Source organism: Gossypium arboreum, chromosome 12, assembly GCF_025698485.1.
Source record: "Gossypium arboreum isolate Shixiya-1 chromosome 12, ASM2569848v2, whole genome shotgun sequence".
Classification (NCBI taxonomy): Eukaryota; Viridiplantae; Streptophyta; class Magnoliopsida; order Malvales; family Malvaceae; genus Gossypium; species Gossypium arboreum.
In genome coordinates this window covers 15753875-15774822 of record NC_069081.1, presented here as the reverse complement: position 1 = coordinate 15774822, position 20948 = coordinate 15753875, and the positions used below count along the sequence as shown (strand labels likewise).

General features: G+C 34.4%; 1 protein-coding gene and 1 long non-coding RNA gene across 5 annotated transcripts; both read left to right on the top strand.

The window, feature by feature from the left end:
- Nucleotides 1-1345: 1345 nt before the first annotated feature.
- LOC108477912 (GATA transcription factor 18-like) lies at nt 1346-2635 on the top strand. The gene is made up of 2 exons (XM_017780381.2): nt 1346-2000; nt 2110-2635. Exons 1-2 carry the CDS (start codon nt 1533-1535, stop codon nt 2395-2397), a joined length of 756 nt encoding a protein of 251 aa, XP_017635870.1. The 5' UTR covers nt 1346-1532; the 3' UTR covers nt 2398-2635.
- A 9422-nt stretch (nt 2636-12057) lies between these two features.
- On the top strand, nt 12058-19017 carry LOC108479643 (uncharacterized). 4 transcript variants are annotated; one of them, XR_001870488.2, is made up of 3 exons: nt 12084-12370; nt 12562-12999; nt 13083-13417. It is a non-coding gene; the product is annotated as an uncharacterized LOC108479643 (long non-coding RNA). The 4 variants fall into 4 exon arrangements; XR_008276063.1 differs by having other exon boundaries at nt 12095-12819; nt 12918-12999; XR_001870487.2 differs by adding an exon at nt 13589-19017 and having other exon boundaries at nt 12120-12999; nt 13083-13443.
- The last annotated feature ends 1931 nt before the right edge of the window (nt 19018-20948 follow it).

Below are 20948 nucleotides of genomic sequence, written 5' to 3'. Positions count from 1 at the left end.
TTAAGGCTCCAAAGTAGCCTCAAAACTTGTTTCATGTAGCACACTAAGGCTCTAAAGCAACCCCACAACCTACTCGGTGCAGCACATTAGGCTCTAAAATAGGTTCAAAACTTGCTCTGTGCAACTCATTAAATATCCAAAGCCCCACATGTTCCTTATAGCACATTAAAGATAAAAAATAATAATAATAAACCCTCAAAAACTACTTCATGTAGCACATTAAGGCTCCAAAGTAGCTTCGAAACCTAATCTATGCAGCATCTAAAGGTTCCACAACAACCCAAAACTTGCTCCGCGTATCACTTTAAGGCTCGAAAACTACCCTAAAACTACCCATTTTGTCAATCTAACTGATGATACCACGCAAAGCCATAAGGACACCCCTCTAGAGGTCGAAGCTAAAATGGCCAATATATTTTACTTTTTAGATTATCTCATCTCCAACGCTTCTAACCCATAATTCTAGGTCCTCGTTTGGCTACTTTATAACTAGCCTCCGAATCAAAGGGGAACGATTGTTCTCCTTATTAACTAGTCACTACCAAACATTAGCTGGCTCAAGCCGAAAGAAAGTCGAAACCCACAAGGCCTTAAACATCCAACTCGTCTGACTGTCAACTAGGGAGACGGAACACCTGAAACAACAAATAGCTATAAAGACCTGACGATCTTGCCAAGAAGGACCCTAAGGCCAAGAAACTGACCACTAAGCAAATTGGGTAGGCTAGGGCACCGGTACGGTCAGACAAGCAACTGATGATGCGTGCTTTGGCCAACCATCTAGGCAGCTCGACTGCTTGGTATAGCTACCCAAATACGACCCTCATCTTGATCGTATACACTTACAATTTCTTGCTCTTTAAGCCAGCTTGCTTTCCTACTCTCATTGGACCTTTTCCTAACTTAAGCATCGGGACACTTTAGGGAGCATAAACACCAATGCTTCTAAAACTTATGCTTGATCCGTCACCAAGACGACATCATCTATCGATTCATTTTTTTCTTACCAATTAATTTTTTTAAGATCTTTCCGTTTTGGAATAATTCTCCTAATATATTTCTTGGCAACGCATGTACAGATCTCCATTTGCATCTGACGACAATGTGGACTGCAGATGCTGACTGGTATTTTGCCATTTTATTAGCTTATAAAGCTACCAGACAACAACTCTTCTCAGTCCCCTCCACTCCCGTACCATTCACCTCTCTCAGTTTAATTATTACTCAAAACACTATATTATTGCACTTCCCTCTCAGTTTTACTGTTTGGCTAACTCGATCGTACACCCTTGCCTTTATCCTTTACCTATAAACTCACCATCCCATCTCTTTTTCAATTGCATTCATGCCTGTCTTCTCTTCAATCTTAAATCCCCTTTCGTTTTTCCTGTTTTCTCTCTTTTGGCAATTGTTGGTTGATATAATCAACATTTTGAACCAACCCCATTCGATCTTTTTGATATCCCATAGTGCTAAAACTGAGGTGATTAAAGAGTGACGTAAAATCATAGAGATCAAAATTTTTTTGAGAAATGATGCGCAAGTGCAGTAGTTCTCAGGGAGACATGGTATTGGGCCCTTGTTCATGTGGTCTGTTTCATGGCGAAAACAACTCATTCTCTATGCTATTTTCCATGCCAAACCACAAATCATTTGATGAAACAGACATGTACCGTTTCACGTCCTCTTCATCATCTTCTGTTGACTGCACTCTCTCGTTGGGAACTCCATCCACACGCCTTTGTGTAAACGACAGTGACAAGCGTTTGCGCCATGGCCGCAGCTCGGGTAATTCTTGCGTGTCTAACTTTTGCTTGGACTTGTTACAGAACAAGAACATGCCATATCCACTGCAAAGCGCAAAAGATAGCCGTGGAAGCAATGGAAATAGCAGTAGTAACAGCTCGGGGAAAGGCAATGATCCTCTCTTAGCTCGCCGATGTGCTAACTGTGACACCACTTCTACACCGCTTTGGAGGAATGGTCCAAGAGGCCCAAAGGTAATAGACATCACAAATTAACAATTCTATCTTTGTAAACAAGTATAGTTGGTTCTTTTTTCTTTTATTTTGTTTTTTTTTTTTTTTTGAAATTATTGTTTAGTTGCAGTCACTTTGCAATGCCTGTGGAATTCGATTCAGAAAAGAAGAAAGAAGAGCAACAAATGCAATCAAGTCATCAGGTGCAACAGGTTCAATGTTGGAGCAATTACAACATCTTGGCTATCATCACCACCAGAACAAGAACAATTCACGGGTTCATCACTCGCAAAGCCTGAAAATTCCATGTTTCTCACCTGTCAATGGATTCAGGTTCATTGAAGATACTGATCGAGATTCTGCTACTGGCATTTCCTTCCTTTCTTGGAGACTCAATGTCCATGACCTTACAAGATAAGAAGAAAATAGAAGGAAAAAAAAGGAAGAAGAAGAAGAAACAGAAAAGAAACCCCACCCCTCATTGACGGTCAAGATCATGCAGCAATGACTGAAACGTTTCACGATGACGATGCTGTGGATGCTTAAATGGTAGTAGGTCGTATCTTCATTTTTCTTTTGCAAGTGATTCACTTTCACTTTAGGAGATTTGAGAGAGTTCAATTAATTTCAGCACTGTTTTTTTTCACTGATTTCCCTGATGTAATGTAATATAGAACTACGTGTTACCTTATATATGCCAAAAACAAACAAACAAACAAACTTAATGCACAAATTGCCCCTGAAGTATACAGATTTTCTCAAATTAGTACATAAAGAAATTTACACAACAGTTCAAGACTTAAAAGTTTATTTACATCATAAGTAGATTGAGTATTAATTCAGTTGGCATCAACTTTTTTATTAATATAAAAAGATATAAATTGAATGTGTTAAAATATATTTTTTTATTTAAAAATTAGAGAAAAGTTACGAATAATTTTAAAAATCTTGACGGTACACTAAAGCTTTCCATAAAAATTAAATTTTAAAAAAATAATAATAATTAAAAGTGAGGAGAGAGAAGTGGCAGGTTTTAATTGGTAGGATAGGAGGCTGTTGTTTTTTTAAGAGTGTTAATACTTTGAGAAAAACCATATAACAAAATAAACTTTATTAGTATATTTTAAGAGGCAATTTATGCACTAACCAAAAACAAAAGTGGTTTTCTTTTTCATGTTATATGAACTGAAGTTTAGTTAGATGCGACTCTCGAATCTTACGCAAGTTCTTTGTATTTTTTCTATTTGGTCTAATTATACACAATCTTTGCACTCTTTATTTAATCTTCCTGCTTTTATTTTTAGAGCTTTACTTGTTTATTTAAAAATTAAATTTTAAAAGAATCTGCAGAGAATGGAGACAGAGATTTCGGGCAATGGTATTGAGAGTGAATCTCATTCTGGTGGTGATCGAAATACAAAAAAAGTAAGATTCAAGGAAGCGGTTGATGGAGAAATAAGCAACATGGCAGTTGATTCCGACCAACAGCCGATTTTGTCTTTTAAAGACAAACTTTTGGGGGGAGGTGTTGCCTTTCTTGATGGAAATCTTGAAGGAAACTTAGATAAGAATGAGAGTGATTTTGAGTTAATGGATGGGGATGTTAACAAGTCCATAGTTAATAGGATCCCTGCAATCGACTTCTCAGATCGAATCAAAGACTTGCTATTTAAGTAGATGGAGTTGACGGTGATTCTCAAATTATTAGGGCGTAACATCGGATATAATGCGCTTCATAATCGTATCACTAATCTATGGAAACATGTGAAAACTTTTTATCTAATGGATATTACTAATGGGTATTTCTTGGTTAAGTTTCAGGACATTGTTGATTATAACAAGGTCTTAATACAGGGTCCATGGATCATTTTTGGTCAGTACCTTACGGTACAACCATAGACAAAGTCTTTTAACCCAGCACAACCATACCCCAGTGTGGTGATGGCTTGGATTCGTTTACCGGGGCTTCCGGGCTACTTATACAAAAAAACAGATCATTGAAGCTATTAGAGGGTTAATTGGAAAAGTGGTCAAGCTGGATGTACAAACGGATAACAGAACTAGAGGAAAGTTTGCTCGATTGGTAGTGCTTATCAATCTTGAAAAACATCTGATATCTCATGTTTTGGTTGATGGCGCTGTGCAAAAGGTTGAATACGAGCCCCACCGACGGTGTGCTTTAGTTGCGGAAAATATGGACATACAAAGGAGTTGTGTCCATCGGTGGGGGTGAATCTGAGCCCGGGGAGCCCTGTGGCTGCGACGACAGCATCTATTGGTGGTGATGACGGTGGAGGTGGTAAGGGAAGGAAAGTGATTATGGGCCATGGATGTTGGTGGAGAGAAAATCCCAGCATGGTCAACGGGGTTCTCGGTTTAACGAAGGAATAAATTTGGGAAAGGGAACGTTGGGTTCTAGATTTTTGCCTTTAAATGTGGAAGCTGATTTAGGTGGCGAAATTAGTGGAGCTGCTGGGGAAATTTTGGAGAAGGAAGGCACTGTTTGTGCTGCTGGTGAAAGGAGTAGTGGTGAAGATAGGGTTATTTCTAAAGGGGGTTCGGGTAGGGCTAGTTCTAAGAGTCTTTTGGGTCAGGTTGGAGAGGTGACCCATGGGAATAGAGTAGGCTTTATGCCTTCAGTTGGGTCTGCTTTGGGCTTCGTTTCCACCAGGCCAGGAAATGTTGTGACGGGCCAGAGTGAAGGGGGCCCTAATTCTAAGTCTTTGGGGAAAAGGCCTGTGGAGTCAGATATGTTTCCCCAAAAAGACAAGGACCTGATTAAAAATTTTCCCTTTTTTAATTTTAATTTCTTTCTTCTGCCTACAGGTACATCGCAAGTTTTAAAGGGGGATTCCAAGGGCAGTGGGCTGTCGATGGAGAAGCATGATGGGCCATGTGCGAAAGGGCCTGGACAGGCTGGTTTTTTAAGGACCGATGGACCCCTTTCTAGTGGCCTGGATAAGGTCATTGATAGTGTAGATGAGCATTCGGCATCAACGAGGAGTGAGGGAAATAATTTAATCCTAAATAATCCTATGTTCGAAAGACATTGTGAATCTGCTGTCCAATTAGATGTGAATCTTCTGGATCCCAAAAACCATTCAACTGTTACCTTCAATGATAATAATGTGGCTAAACCGCTTAAAGGTATTAAAAAAAATATCTTAGCTACCACTAATAAATCTTTCTCTGTTTCCAGAGGGCGAGGTCCTGAGAACAAAGTTAGCAATAATCGTGGTGGCCCTCCTCTTAATCGCACTTTTAAAGAAAAGGGAGGGAAATTAAAAAAGGCTGGGATTTCTAAAATTCCTTTAACAAAAGCGATAAACTCCATGGCTAACCTCATCAATTCGCAAGTTGGTCTTGGAGCAGATGCAAATAGTGGTAACATTGATGAACAGATTGGTGACATTGGTCCTGCACCTGCATAATTTCGTGGTATTTTTAATTTTATTTTATTTAAAATTATTTTAATATGAATTTTACTATTTTTTGTTGGAACTGTCAAGGATGTGCTGGTTTGAAGTTCCCTCGTATTTTTTAGGAGTATAACAGAGAACATAAGCCTGATTTGGTTGGTCTTTTAGAAACGAGGGTTAGTGGTGTTAAAGCTAACTCTGTTATTGCTAAACTCGTTTTTGAATATTCTCATCGTGTAGAGGCTGTGGGATTTTCTGGTAGTATTTGTATAGGATGGAGAAATTCTATTTCGGTGGATATTTTGGGCAATCACTCCCAATTTATTTTACTCAAAATTTCTGTAATTTCTTTCCGTCAACCAATTTTAGTCACTATCGTATATGGCAGTCCTAATGGCCAGAAGCGAAAACAGTTATGGGATGCCCTTAAACATACTATACCGGTAGATGGGACTCCATGGTTAGCTATTGGTGATTTCAACGCTATTCTTGCTTCTAGTGAAAAAAGAGGTGGTCGTGCAATTGGAAAAAAGGATGTGCTCTTTTTAGTAATTTTATGGATTCTATGGGCCTTATGATTTTTGGTTTAGTGGTCCAAACTTTACTTGGAATAAATGAGGGGGTTTTGAGAGATTGGATAGAGCAATTTGTAATGATGCTTGGTGCCTTAAGTTTCCTTTGTCAAAAGTTCTTCATTTAGAAAAGCTTAAATTGGATCACAGACCCCTTAAATTATCTCTCTTTCCTGATGCTCTTTCTTCTTCAAAGAGACCGTTTCACTTTTTGGCAGGATGGATTGAGCATCCTGACTTTTCGAACTTTGTTAAAAATAGTTGAAAATTTATGGGTGATATGTCGACTACCCATGCTTCCTTTACTGATGATGTGAAACTCTGGAATAAAAAGGTTTATGGTCACATTACGCATCAAAAGAATCTCTTGAAGAAAAAGTTAGAGAATGTTCAAAAGGCGATTGATCGGAAAAGCTTGTCCTTCTTAAATCAGATTGAGTTAGAAATTCGAGAAGAGCTGGAGTCAGTGTTTCATCATGAGGAGCTGTTATGGAAGTAGAAGGCTAGGTGTGATTGGCTTGTATTTGGGGACCGGAATACAAAATTCTTTCATAGGCGGACTTTACAAAGACAGAAGCATAATCATATTGTTGCCCTTAAAAATCAAGCAGGAGATTGGGTTATGGATGAAGAGGACTTAAAGAATGAAGCAGTCAATTTTTATAAGAACCTTTATGGTGAGCGCCCAAGAAGAACAGGTAGGTTGGGGTGTAGTGCCTTCCTATCTCTCATTCAGAAGGAGGTCCGTTTCGTTAGTAGGACAGTTTCTAATGAGGAGATTAAGAAGGCCCTTTTTGATATGGGGCCTTTAAAAGCGCCAGGCAGTGATGGACTCCATACTATTTTCTATCAGAGTCAATGGGAGTTCGTTGGTCCGTCCATTTGTGAGTGGGTTAAACGGGTATTATCTGGTAATATCATCGATTCAGATCTTAATAATTCGCTTATTGTCCTTATTCCTAAAGTGCAGCATTCAGAATTCTTCTCGCAACTACGTCCTATCAATCTTTGCTCGGTGTTATATAAGCTTGTGATAAAGGTTATTGCTAATAGATTTAAAGTGGTCTTCCTAAAAATCATTGCACTTGAACAAGCTGGATTTGTCACAGGAAGGAACATAAATGACAATATCATAATCGCCCAAGAAGTCATACACTCTATGAAAAGTAAACAAAAGAATAGAAGGTGGATGGCCATTAAAATCGATCTTGAAAAGGCCTATGATCGTGTTCATTAAGATTTCATAGACGTTTCTTTACAGGCTGCAGGTATTCCTAACTTCCTTCGTACTATCATTATGTCTGCTATTTCTGGTTTAACTATGCAGGTACTTTGGAATGGAGTGCCTTCCCAGAAGTTTAAGCCGGCACGAGGTGTACGTCAAGGATGTCCACTTTCACCATACCTTTTTATTTTGTGTATGGAATGGTTAGGACATGGTATCCAATCGACTATGACTGAAGGTAGATGGACACCTATTCGGCTGTCTAGATCAGGTCCGTCTCTTTCTCATCTTTTTTTTGCAGATGACTTGATTCTTTTTGGTAAGACGGAAGAAGAACAAATACGTGTTATCAAGGAAGTGTTAGATACTTTCTGTAGTGCTTCAGGACATATTGTTAATCTACAGAAGTCAAATATGGTTTTTTTTTAGGGGGTGAATGAAGGTATTCAAAGGCACATTAGTGGAATTTTTGGATTTCAGGTGGTGCAGAATCTTGGTTCGTATCTAGGAGTTCCCCTATTTTGAAATATCAGGGACCACAGAGGGTTAGAGTATTTATTTGGCTTGCTATTAACCATCGATTACTCACTAATATGGAAAGAGCAAGAAGAGGATTGAGTCCAGACACTTCTTGTGGGGCTTGTGGTCAAAATTATGAGAGTCTCATTCATGTTCTAAGGGATTGCACAACTGCAAGGGATATTTGGATGCAGCTTTTTCCTCCAGGTAAACAGTCTGTCTTTTTTGCAGGATTTTTATATGAATGGATGGAGCTTAATTTTTGGAACAAGCAAAAAGTGAACCTAATGTGTGGAGTTAATTAGGCCTGTTTGTTCGGAATTATCATTTGGCGCATATGAAAAAATCGGAACCTACGCATATTTCAAGGGCTTTCATGGAGTACTGACGAAGTAATCAAAGCTTCCCTTTGTTGGGCTAAGCAGTATGTTTCGGTGTCTGGTTCGCAGGGCATTAGAACTTCAAGATCGGAGTTCGTCCCTCCTTATTCGAATGGATGGGTTTATTTGAACACGGATGGTTCGGTTAAAAATGTTGATAGGTTTGCTGCAGCTGGAGGATTATTGCGAGATCAAGACGGGAATTGGATTGTTGGATACACAAGGTATTTAGGTGACTGTGAGGTCATTGATTCAGAATTATGGGGCATCCTTGATGGGGTGTGAATTGTTCTTGATCGTGGCTTTCGGAATGCCAGTATTCGAACAGACAACCTTGAAGTTGTTAACCTCATTCATGAAGGTGTTCTCGGTGGTTCCAATTCTACCTTAGTTAGGAGAATTGTTTTGGTTTTGAAGTTTTTGAGTCATTGGAATCTTCAGCATATTCCCAGATAAGAGAATAATATTGCAGACAGAATTGTCAAGCTTCAAAGAGACAGGGAAACAGGGGTATAATTAATTGATAAGAATTATGTAATGAGATTTCCTATTGTTTGATTATTGAGTTGTATTTTGCTTTTTACAAAAAAAAAAAAATTAATCGATATTATTGTTAATGAGTTTTAATATATTTGAATAAGTAACATTTTAATGTTCTAAAATTACTGATATAGATAATTTAATGTATTTATATTTGATGTATTGACAATGTAAGTTTATATGATGTTATAGTAAATCACAAGATGCTTGAATCAATGTTGTTTAAATTGGACAGGATCAATTGGTTGAATTGATTAAATCAGGAGGGATGAATTAGATCAACTGACTCATGAACCATTGGGAACTAGTTGAACTACACTAAAAACCGATTGAACCGGTTTTTCTGTTTTTAAATAATATTTATTTTTTAATTTTATGAATTTTAATAATTTATTTAATAAATCAAATGAATAGGTCTAAAAATTAATGATATGAACTGTTCAACCATCGACCCAATTTTGAAAACTTTGATTTGAACTTTAGAAAGAATATTATTGGAAAGGGCAGTAATGAATTCCAAAATGATTAATTTTAAATATCAACATAGAAAATATTTTAACTCTTAAAAGAAAGGTAAATCACAATATACATGTATTGAAAATATGATAATTATATTTATTTTTATATTTTTAAAGTATTTGTTAGTTTATTGATAATATGCTTTAATATAGTTCACTTATGAATATATACACTATTAATGCATCAAATATAAACTCATTATTAGTGTTATCAGTTGGACTTTAAATTAGATAAATAAAAGAATTAAGTTCTAAAATTTAAAATTTATTAAATTTTAATTTAATTGATATCAACATTATTATTGAAATAAAAGAAGAAAAATTTGAGCTGAGTAAGTAAAGTGCATAAATTGAGTTTGCTTTTTCTTAACCAACTGTACGACTTAATTAATTAATATTATTTTATCACCACCTTTAAAGTAAGTTGTTTGATGTATTAGTAAATACGAATGGGACCAATTACTAATGTGTTAACGATTTGTGATTGTTGTGAGTGAGGGAGGACTGTGTGCTTCTCAGACATACAGTAAACAATTTGTCGTATTAAGAATTTTGGCCATGTCCAAAACCACTCATTTTTCTGAATCTTGACCGTCAAAGTGGCGTCTAATGCACATCTTGGGACACTCCCAAAAATGGAATTGCTTGCTTTCCATTCACAACTTCAATTTTTTCTGCATAAATTTAAAATTTATACGTACACAGGTAGTGTTGTTTATAAATCGTCACTGCCCAGAAAGCTTGGTCAAAAGTGATTTTCATTACGATATGGGTTTAGTGGATATTAATTTTGTAAAAGAAATTATAAAAATATTTTTATTTAAATTAAAATATAATATTTTATTTCTTTTATTTTAAAAATAATAAATGAGAAACCCTTAACATTTATGGTAAATTGAATTAAACTTTATCATTTAATCAAAATTTTATTTTAAAATAATTTAAATGTTTTAATTTTATTATATATATTTTATTACTTCTATCATTTGTGTATATTATTATTTAAGCTCTAAACACTAACTTAATTTAAGAAATTACTAAAATATCATTTTATATTTAAAATAAATTATATTATTACTATTGTACTTTTGTCTTTTTATATTTTTAATATAACCAATAAAAACCTTACACATAGTAAGATTTAAATTCATATCACCAACATTCCCAAAATGTTATCTTTACCACTCAATTGTACTTTTATTTTGTTATTCTTTTACATTTTAATATTATTACACAAATATTTTCACCTACATAGTTTGTATATCTATACTATTATTCAAGTGTGTGAATTAATTAAAAAATTACTAAAATAGTCTAACAAATTTTAAATAAGTTGTGGGTATTTTATCATTTTCTTATTTTTTTAAAACCAATAAAAAAATTGCAAATGCTAATATTTGAACATATGTCGCTAACATTTACGATATAGTTGTTTTCTTTACCATTTTAACCAAAACTTTATTTTAATATTTTTATATATTTTAATTTTGAAAATTTATTTGGTACATTGCTAGTGGAGTTTTTATACTCCACAAGTAGGTTTAAGGGTTAACAAATATCTTATAGAGATATATTAAAATATTAAAAAGAGAGAAACATGCCAATTTTTATGGATGCTTGTTTCATCCACATTTTTGTATATCTATATCATTATTTAAGTGTGCGACTCGATTGATGTTATAAATCAACTTGACACCAATTCAATCAAGAAAATCATTGAAATAACCTTACATATTATAAATAAGTTATATTATTACGATAGTACTTTTATTTTTATTTTATATTTTTATTTTATATTATTATTAATTTCAAATCATATGTTTATTAAATGTTATTTTAAAACTATACTTATATTTTAAATACGTGATTTTCACACACGTACACATATAATAGAAATACTAATATTAGTTATGTATGTTAAAATATAATAATTATATGTATTTATACTTAGATCCAGTAACCCAAAAACAACAAAACCTATTACCTAAAGGCCTAATCAAGCATACCCAACCAAAATAAAAATTTTAAAAATCTAATAAAACATAAAACCTAAAAGTAATATGCTCCGTTTGGTTTCAGAAAACAAATGTCAATTTCATTTTCGTTTTCGTTTTCGTTTTCTTGAAAATGAAAAAACATGTTTAATTGAAATTTTAAAATAACTTGTTCAAAAATAAAAATATATGAGAATTTAAAAAATAAAAATAAGTTATTTTCATTATTTTTATTAAAATAGATTGCAAAATTGAAAAGGATGAAGCTAAGGGTTTTAACTTAAATGAATGGGCTCCAATCGAAACTTATATAAACACAAAAATATTTTTTCAACAGTTTCTCAAGTATTAAATTTATTGCCCTAATCTAAATTTATATAAATGTAGAATATTTATGCTCTTTTTCTCATGTTTTTATTTTTAAAAAATGAACTAAGCTAGTTTTCTTTAATATTTTTCAATTTTGAAAATGAAAATATTTTAAAATTAAAATTAAAAGTTGTTCTATTGTTTTCAATAAAACTATTTTCAAAATTTTTAAAATTAAAAACAATAGTTTTTAACTTTGATGAACTGACATTGGTTCAAATTCACACAAACACAAAAGTATTCATTTTCAATAATTTTTAAATGTAATTTTTTTGACACTAGTTCTAATTTTTTTATCTTATTTCATATTATTCTATTATAAGAAAAAAAAGTTACCAACTGCATTTTTATATTTTCATTATTAAAACAAATTTTTATTTCAATTTATCAAATACATTTAAATTTTTTAAAAATAAAAATGAAGTTTTTAAATAAAAATAGAAAATATTTTTTTGAATAAAAATCGAGTAGTCATTAATTAAAATTAAACAAAACAGAAATTGGGTTCTAAAACATGGGCCTATTGGGTATACCCCAACCTGTCCATTAAAGAAAAAATAAAAATAAAAATAAAAGAGAGACAAAAACTAGTGGAAAGCAGAATACTTAAAGCTACGAAAATAGGAAACCTAGGGTACTAATTACTAGTCGAATCAGATTGCAGCTGGACACCATTTACAAATCGTCCTTTCATTTCCAATACACCCATCTGCTGCATTTGATAGCTTTTCAGTTTCTTCCATAGTATGCTATCCATTCTTTTTCATCTTTCACAAAAAGCCATTCTCAATTTGGGAGCCTACTCTATCTTCCCTCCGAGCGCACATAAAGGCGGTGTAATACCTCTCCTTCCAGGTGTGTTTTTTCTCCCCTTCTTAGCGCTTCTTCTGCAATTTTGTGAGCCAAGACGTTCTCAGTTCTATTGATAAATTGGAATCTGATTTCTTGAAAAAACTCTTGACTTTTTTTGAATATCACTGATTATTGCTCCTATAACTGACTTATCTTGCATTGATGTTTGACATTTCTTTATGACGGTTCGTGAGTCCCCCTTTACCGTAACTGAGTGTATACCCATGGAAAGTCCAAGATTAATCGCATGAAGACCTGCATAAGCTTCTGTTGCAAAAGAAGTTGAAATATTTGAATTTAAGACCGTTTTCGTAGCAAGGATTACTCCCATATGATCTAGAACCACCAGGCCTGCCATCGATTTGAAATCCCTTCGATTAAAGGCAGCATCAAAGTGAATCGTCATCCCAAAACTCGTTTTGCTTTGAATGGCCCTCGTAGCTGTATACAAGGTACTCTTTTTTTCTGTTAGACCATCAATCTTGGCCACATACCTTTGAACTTTTGATGCTATCTCTCTTCCTGACACAAATTTTCTTTCATGCATGAGCTTGTTTCTTGACCCCTACAGGACCCATATGCCACAGCAAATCAATCGACCTTGTTTGGGAGTGCTCTTTTGGAAAATCCAAGTAAGCCATTCCCAGAACCTTTGAACCAAAAAGTTATTAACCCAAGGAATATCTAACATTTGCCAAACTTCTATTGCTACAAGACAATACAGAAAGACATGAGATATATCTTCCTCCCCAGATCTACATCGATGACAAGCAGCAGTGTCGGCTATTTGTTTAGATCGCAAATTAACTAGAGTAGGCATATAGTTCTATGATGCTCTCCAAACTATAATAGTAATCTTTGAGGGGAGCTGTAAATTCCAGAGCTTTTTGTAGAAATTTTTTAAATCGGTTTGTAATAATCAGTCGTTAGGATTCGAGCTAGTGATTTGTAATAGTTTGTAAGCACTTCTGACCGAAAACTCACCAGAAAGCTCACCCTTCCACACCTGAAAATCAACTCCTGGGAGTTCCGCCAGAGGAATTTGCAAAATCTTTTGGGCAGTGTCTACTGGGAAGGTACTTAGCACTAATTCTTTCTTCCACATATTATTTGTTGCATCAATTAAATCTAAAACTAATTGGACTTCATTGTTGTTTCCGTGGCTCCTAACAATCGTATCAATTCCTGTTTCCCACTGATCATTCCATACTGAGATTCCAGTTCCCCATCCAACTCTCTAACTCTCCAACTCAGCACACTTCGTAACAATCCTTTTGTAGCCCAGACACTCTTCTAGGTAAGAGATGGTGAGTTTCCCAACTGTGCATTAAAAAAGTCTGAACTTGGATAATACTTAGCTTTAAGAACTTTTGCCAGTAAGGAATTTGGATAATTAATGAGTCGCCACCCTTGTTTAGCTAACATAGCGATATTAAACTGACTAATATTTTGAAATCCAATACCTCCATTTTCCTTCAAAGTACAAAGGTTCCTCCACGCACACCAGTGTATACCCCTTCTTCCATGGCCCTTCTGCTACCAAAACTTGGCAATAATATTCTCAATCTCACTGCACAATGTCTTAGGTAAAAGGAAACAGGCCTTTGAGTAAATTGGGATGGCTAGGAGTATGGACTTAATAAATATTTCTTTCCCTCCTTGTGATAAATGTCTCGTACTTCATTGATCAATGCGCTGCTTAATTCGATCCTTTAAAATTTGAAACGACTCCCTTTTCTTTCTGCCTACCATGTTAGGTAATCCTAGGTAACACTCTGGGTCACTCGAGCTTCGTACTCCCAATATATTACCCCACCACTCTTCTATCAACATCAGGTGTATTCTTGCTAAAAAAGACTACTGATTTGTCAAAATTAGCGCATTGCTCTGAACACATTCTGTACTTTCTAAGGATTTTTTTTAAGATATTAGCTCCTCTACTCGTTACTTCACTAAATAAAATGCAGTTATCAGCGAAGAGTAAGTGTGACACCTGCGGTCCACTCCTTAGCTTTTACACCTTTCAACAACCCTTCACGCATTGCACGATTTATTAGACAAGATAAGCCTTCCCCACATATAAGTAACATAAAAGGGTTGAGTGGATCCCTTTGGCGCAGCCCCTTCATCGGTTGAAAATTTTCCCCTTCAAATCCATTAACTATTACCGAATATGTAACAGAATTTATGCACTTCATAATAGTCTCAATCCAGTTTGAGGCAAAGCCTATACGAATCATTATTTCTTCAATAAATTTCCACTCAACTCGACCTTATGCTTTACTCATATCAAGTTTCACTACCATAAAACCTTTCTACCCCACTCGCTTCTGTTTCATGTTTCAATGTGTGAAGAATTTCATAAGCAAATGGAATATTATCTAAGATCAATCTCTCTGGTACAAAAGCACTTTGTGCCACATCAATACATTTCCCAATAACCCCTCTAAGCCTATTGGCAATAGCTTTCGCCATGATTTTATAAATCACATTACATAGGCTAATTGGTCTAAACTACATCATGTTCACGGGGTCAGCAACTTTTGGAATAAGCACAATGTGTATAGAATTTACCTATTCAAAATCCTTATCCTTATTTAGAGTTTGTAAGCAGAATTTGGTGACATCTTCTCCCATAATATGCCAACACTTTTGATAAAATAATGTCGATAATCCATCTTCCCCTGGGGCTTTAATGGGTCCCATCTCAAACTCTGCGACTTTAATCTCGTCCTTTGTGTAGGATGCGTTAGCAATTGATTATCCTCCTCAGATATACACCTGCCAACTTTTAGTAAAAATTGATCATGATTTCCCCTTCCTTCTGATGTAAATAACCTTTAAAAGTAAGCCCGTGCAATGCCTTCTATTTCTGGGATAATCTCTGTTTCCTTTCCCTACCAATCCTTCATTTTGTGAATCAAATTTCTCCTTCTCCGATGTGTGGCTTGACTATGAAAGAAAGTAGTATTCCTATCACCATACTTTAGCCAATTTATGCGTGCTCTCTGTTCCTAGTAACGTTCGTCATTGTCTATTTCAAGATTCAGTTGAACTCTTGTGTTGATCAACTCTGCCATATTAGAATCATCTCTCTCATCTGTTAAAAATTCTGTTAATCTGTCTGTAAGAATTGACTTACGCTGTTTTCGTTTAGCTTGGATCCGAATAGCCCATTTCGTCAAACCATGCTTAAGCAAGTCTAATTTCTACAACAAGTTACTCGAAGATGACCTCCAAAAACTTTTGACTTCTTCCTCGAACGACTCCTCTATTGTCCACCAAGCTTTAAACCTAAAAGCTTTCTTCTTTGACCCTTGTTCTACCTTGGTTGTATTTATCAATAGGGGGCAATAATCAGAGAATGAATGAGTGAGGTGTTTGATATTACCTCAGAAAACATGGCCATCCATTCCTCATTTGCAACGCCCTTATCAAGTCTTTCGGGTATATTTGTCTCCGGTAAATTACCCCTCTCCCAAGTAAACTATCTACCTCAAAATCTTACATCCATTAGGTTGCAATCACTTAAGACATTACAGAATAACTTCATTCTTCTTTCATCTCTCGGTAGCCCTCCTTTTTTTTCAAAACCTTACATTATTTTATTAAAGTCCCCGCAAACAGACCACGGAAATCTCTCCCCATTGAATAAAATTTTTAACGCATCCCAGAAATTATTTCGATCATGTACATATGGGGACCCATAAAATCCAGTAACCCTCCATTGACCTCTTACATCAGAGTCATTTATTACCACATCAATAAACCTTTTCGAGTATTGTCGAAGTGTAACACACCTCCGCTTTCCATGCCAAACATAATCCACCTCTAATGCCATCCGAGTCAACTTTAATCCCATGAACATACCCACACCTATTATGAATCCTCTTCATTTGACTTTTACATATTTTTGTCTCCATGAAGAAGACCATTTGGGAATTTTGTAACTTTAGCATATATCGAGGTCTTCGAACTGTTCGTGGGTTCCCTAATCCACGAACATTCCAACTTAACAGTTTCATTGCGCCCAGTCGGCTTGCTTCTTGGCAGCTATCGATACAAATTGATTTCTTTCCAACAATCTCCTATTTCTACCCATCGAAGAGTTTTCCTTTCTCAATACTAACGCACCCTCTATCTCCTCTCTAGCCTGCTTCTTCCTTTCTTCGCCAATCAGAGCACCTTTTTCTAGGTCGTGCTCCATCAGTTAAATCTGGAACTGACAATGAGTTACTCCCCATGTGATTTCCTAGTATTCTCCGACCTTCCAGGTTGAACCCCAAGACTTGGTCAAAAGATTGTCCGAAACCCGCTTTTGTATTTGTACCAGTCTGAAAAATACTCCATTTTCTAACTGTGTTTCCCCCGTTGTAATTCATTTTCCCATCCCTTTCGTCTCTCAACCACACTGTTCATTGCTACAACCCTCCATGATTGCGCTCGTATGGACAAATCCCAACCCAGCTACTTCCACCTCTAGCATCATCTTTGCTTCACAAAATTAATCATTATGCCCTAGCCGATCGCAATAAAAGCAAAAAAAGGAAAGTCGCTCATACTTGAAATTTACATAGGTACAATTCTCGCTAAACAAAATTGGTTTCCTCCTTTTTAACGGGTGTCGCACATCAATCTGTATTCGTACTCGCAAATAATTTATACTTCCCTTTCCCAAATTTGATCCATCATACTCTATAAATTCTCTGATAAAATTTCCCAGTTGGGCTGCCAAATTTTTCAAAAAAAGTCCAAAGGGGACGTCATGAATCTGAACCCAAAACGGTGCCATGACAAGTGGAATTTTTAGAGAATCTTCTCCCTATTGTAATTTATGTAAAACTAGCAAATGATTATTAAAAGCCTATGGATATCCCTTCAACACTCTATCCAAATCCATGATATGATAGAATTGAAACAAAAATCTCTTTTCACCCAAATCCTGAAATGAACACCCCTAACAGGATGCCAAAGATTTGCCATTATACTTTTCATTGCAGGAAAATAAATAACATTAGCAGTTAAAAAACATCCTACTAACCTGAAGATCTCCTCTCTTCTTTCTATATTCGGTTCACTTTGGACCTGTAGGATGGCATCTTCTTCTTCGTTAAGTGATAGCCCTGCTAATTTGTTTTCCATTGATTACAGGTGTAAATCCTGATTGAAACAAAACACTATACAGAAAGAAACCCTATAATCTGGATTTAAGCCGTCGCCCCTCCACTCACAAACAAAAACCAAAACCCAAGAAAAGAAAAGTGCCAGGGATGGCAGACTAGAAAAAATAGAAAATATTTTTAAAAACTAATGGAGTAGGCTTTGTTTTGGTATTTGAAAATATTTTCTATATTATTTTTATTTTATTTTCAAAAAGAAAAGTTTTCTCTTTTAAAAACATGTTTGGTAAATTTAGAAATCAAAAATTATTTTCAATAATAAAAGCATGAAACATGTTTGGCATCTATTTTCTAAAACATGAATGTGAGAAATAAAATTAAAAAATGACATTTATATAAATTTAAATGAGAGAATGAGATTTAATATATATAAAAAACTATTTAGAAAAAGAGGAGAATATTTTTATATTTATATGGATTTGAACTAGAGCCAATTCATTTCAAGATGAAAACATTGTTTTTGTTATTTTCAGTTTTGCAAAACATTTTTAGGGAAAACAATAGAAACAATTGTTTTATAATTTTCACATATTTTAATTTTTATTTTCAAAATTTATTTTTAAAATTTTCAACTAAACACATGTTCTTGAATTTTTGCATTTTTTCAATAAAACGAAAATGAAAGTGGCATCCGTATCTTGAAACCAAACCAACCTTAGCTTCTTACATTCTTCTTTTTCTTCAGTTGTTCACCACATTTCATTCTTCAAATGTCGCAATCATTAAATCCTAGTATCACACAATCGTTCATTTATAGTTTTAGCGTTTCGTATTCTAATACAAGCCTTCTTTTACCTTCAAGTCATTGATGTCACAAAAAATTGAATAAGGTAATTTTTGAAACCATGAATTCTTATATTGGCTTATTTTTTGCTTTATTAAATTATAATTTAAAATGAGAACTTGTTTATCTTCTTTTTCTTTAGTCGTTCACTATATTTCATTCTTCAGATGTCGCAATCGTTAAATCCTAGTATCCCATAGTTGTTCACCTATGTTTCTAACGTTTCTTATTCCAACATAAACCTTCTCTTTCCTTGAAGTTATCGATGTTACAAAAATTTGAATAAGGTAATTTTTGAATCCATAAATTCTTATATTGACTTATGTTTTGCTTTATTAAATTATAATTCAAAATGCAAACTTGTTTATCTTTTGCTTATATATTTTCATTAGATTCCTTACCTTTTTAAAGATAAACAAACATTTATTTTCATTTTTTGAACCTAATACATGCAAACCCTAGTATCTTATAAGGTGTGTTGTCACCCTTTATACTCCTACTTATAATAGTTGTTTTTTATTAAAATATTATTATTTAATTATATCATATTTAAGCGGAAGTCTTGTACCGATTCTCTATAAATAGGAACTATGTATTGAACTATTTACACACATTATTTATGTCACCATTTTGTCAAAAATAGTGGTAATTTATTTTATAGAATAAAGTCTCTTTTTTGAGAAAAATGCATAATTTTGATTATAGAGAGAATTAATTTTCTTATTGAAAGTTAAATAAGAATTTTCATTCTTTGAGATTGGTTCATGATACTTTAAGCTCACATTCAAAGCAGTTCGTGGTTCGAGAATAGTAGAGAATATCGTTTAGTAAAAAGTCGGGATTGTAACACCCCTTAAACCTATCCCGTAGTCGGAACAGGATTACGAAGTATTACCGGTCACTACAGTTCGATTGCAATTAATAGAGAAAGAAATACAATTATGAATATTGCCGGTCACTACATTTCGAGTGCAAATAATAGAGAAAGAAATACAATTCAGTTCATAAAATATATCTTAATGTTTCTTTAATGGGCCCTCGAGACTTAAAATGTATGTTAAAACCAAACCGGGACTTAATCGGAAGCTTATAAAATTTTTTATAAAATTTTTAAATTTCCTTTTTATGAACAGTACCACACACCCATGTGGAATATGTGACACGCCCGTGTAGCTTACACGGGACACGGCCTGGACACGTCCGTGCCCTCTACCCGTGGAGCTATCTAACTTTTGCCTATGAAGAAATTAATTTCACACAGCCAAGACACACGCCCGTGTGTTCAGCTCGTGTGGTAATCTGTTTTGTAGCATTTTAGGTGTAGGGTACACACGGCCTAACAACATGTCCGTGTGCAAGCCGTGTGTCTCACACGGTCTAGTCACACGCCCGTGTACCAGGCCGTGTGGACTCAATAATGAGCCTGCCACACTTTAGTAGTCAACCCTGCAAATTTTAATCCATAACCAATACAAAACCAATTCAAACACATTTTAAATATTATCCAATACTTGACTTTAAACATTTATCATGTATCATTATCAATTATGAAATTATTTATTTCACTATTACAATCATAATCCAAAATAACACACTTAAGACATCCTACCTACATGCCATTATCAATAATTAACATATTTTACCTTATTGAGTTCGGGATCGGCCTAAGATGTTGATTCAACGATCTGACCTTAACCTAACCTGCGCACGAAAATAAATCGTACGCTGAGTATGAACTCTGTAGTATTTCTATAATCCAAACACTTAATAACATAACGTACACTTAAAATCATATAACGATCATAAATATTCAATCATTCATTTCATAGATAAATTCTTTATAACTCAATTAATCTTTATCATCTATTAACTCGATTAACTTTTCAAATAAATTCTCAAATCATCTGAACATTAATATTTTTCATTCATATGTCTTTCTCATACTTTAGTTCACTATTCAGTATCCGTAAATAATATTTAACTATCACATTTTCTTCAATAATCCATTATATTTCAAGCCCAATATCAGTCAATATTTTTCAGTATCAATCAACTTATCATTATCATTCAGTAATAATTAATTATTCAACAGCAATCGGTTTTTCAGTAACGGTCAATTATTCAGTAACATACAGTCTTTCAGTAATAGTCAGTTATTTAGTACATTTATTTACCCCTATTAACATGACTAGGACTCGGACGGATACACGGATCTAACCCACACACCGGGATAGCATACAGTGTTTCATCAGCCAGAGTCGGAATACACCGTAACGGTAATAACAATAACGATATGATGTCGATTACAGCGTGCCTCATCGAACAAATCTAGAATAGTAACGATAAAGATATGAAGGTACGGAGTATCTTTCCGGAACGAATCCGGAACAGTAATAGTAAGGCGACACTTATAGTGTCTCATCGACATAGAGTCGGAATATCCTTAAACACTTCTAATCCTATGGCATGCTAACTATATTCGACTTAGCCCGAATACTGTTAATAAGGTATTCAGTAAACTTTCAGTTTTTTTAATTAATTTACATTTTAAGTAATCACATAAATTCATAATTCAATATAATTCAATTCACTTTTCAGTAACAAATATTCCAAATTC

What these genes read in the sequence shown, in the direction of transcription:
- LOC108477912 (XM_017780381.2), top strand. Translation starts at nt 1,533, where the DNA reads ATGATGCGCAAGTGCAGTAGTTCTCAGGGAGACATGGTATTGGGCCCT. An exon ending in ATGGTCCAAGAGGCCCAAAG is followed by an intron (nt 2,001 to 2,109) that starts GTAATAGACATC and finishes GTTTAGTTGCAG; the next exon opens with TCACTTTGCAATGCCTGTGG.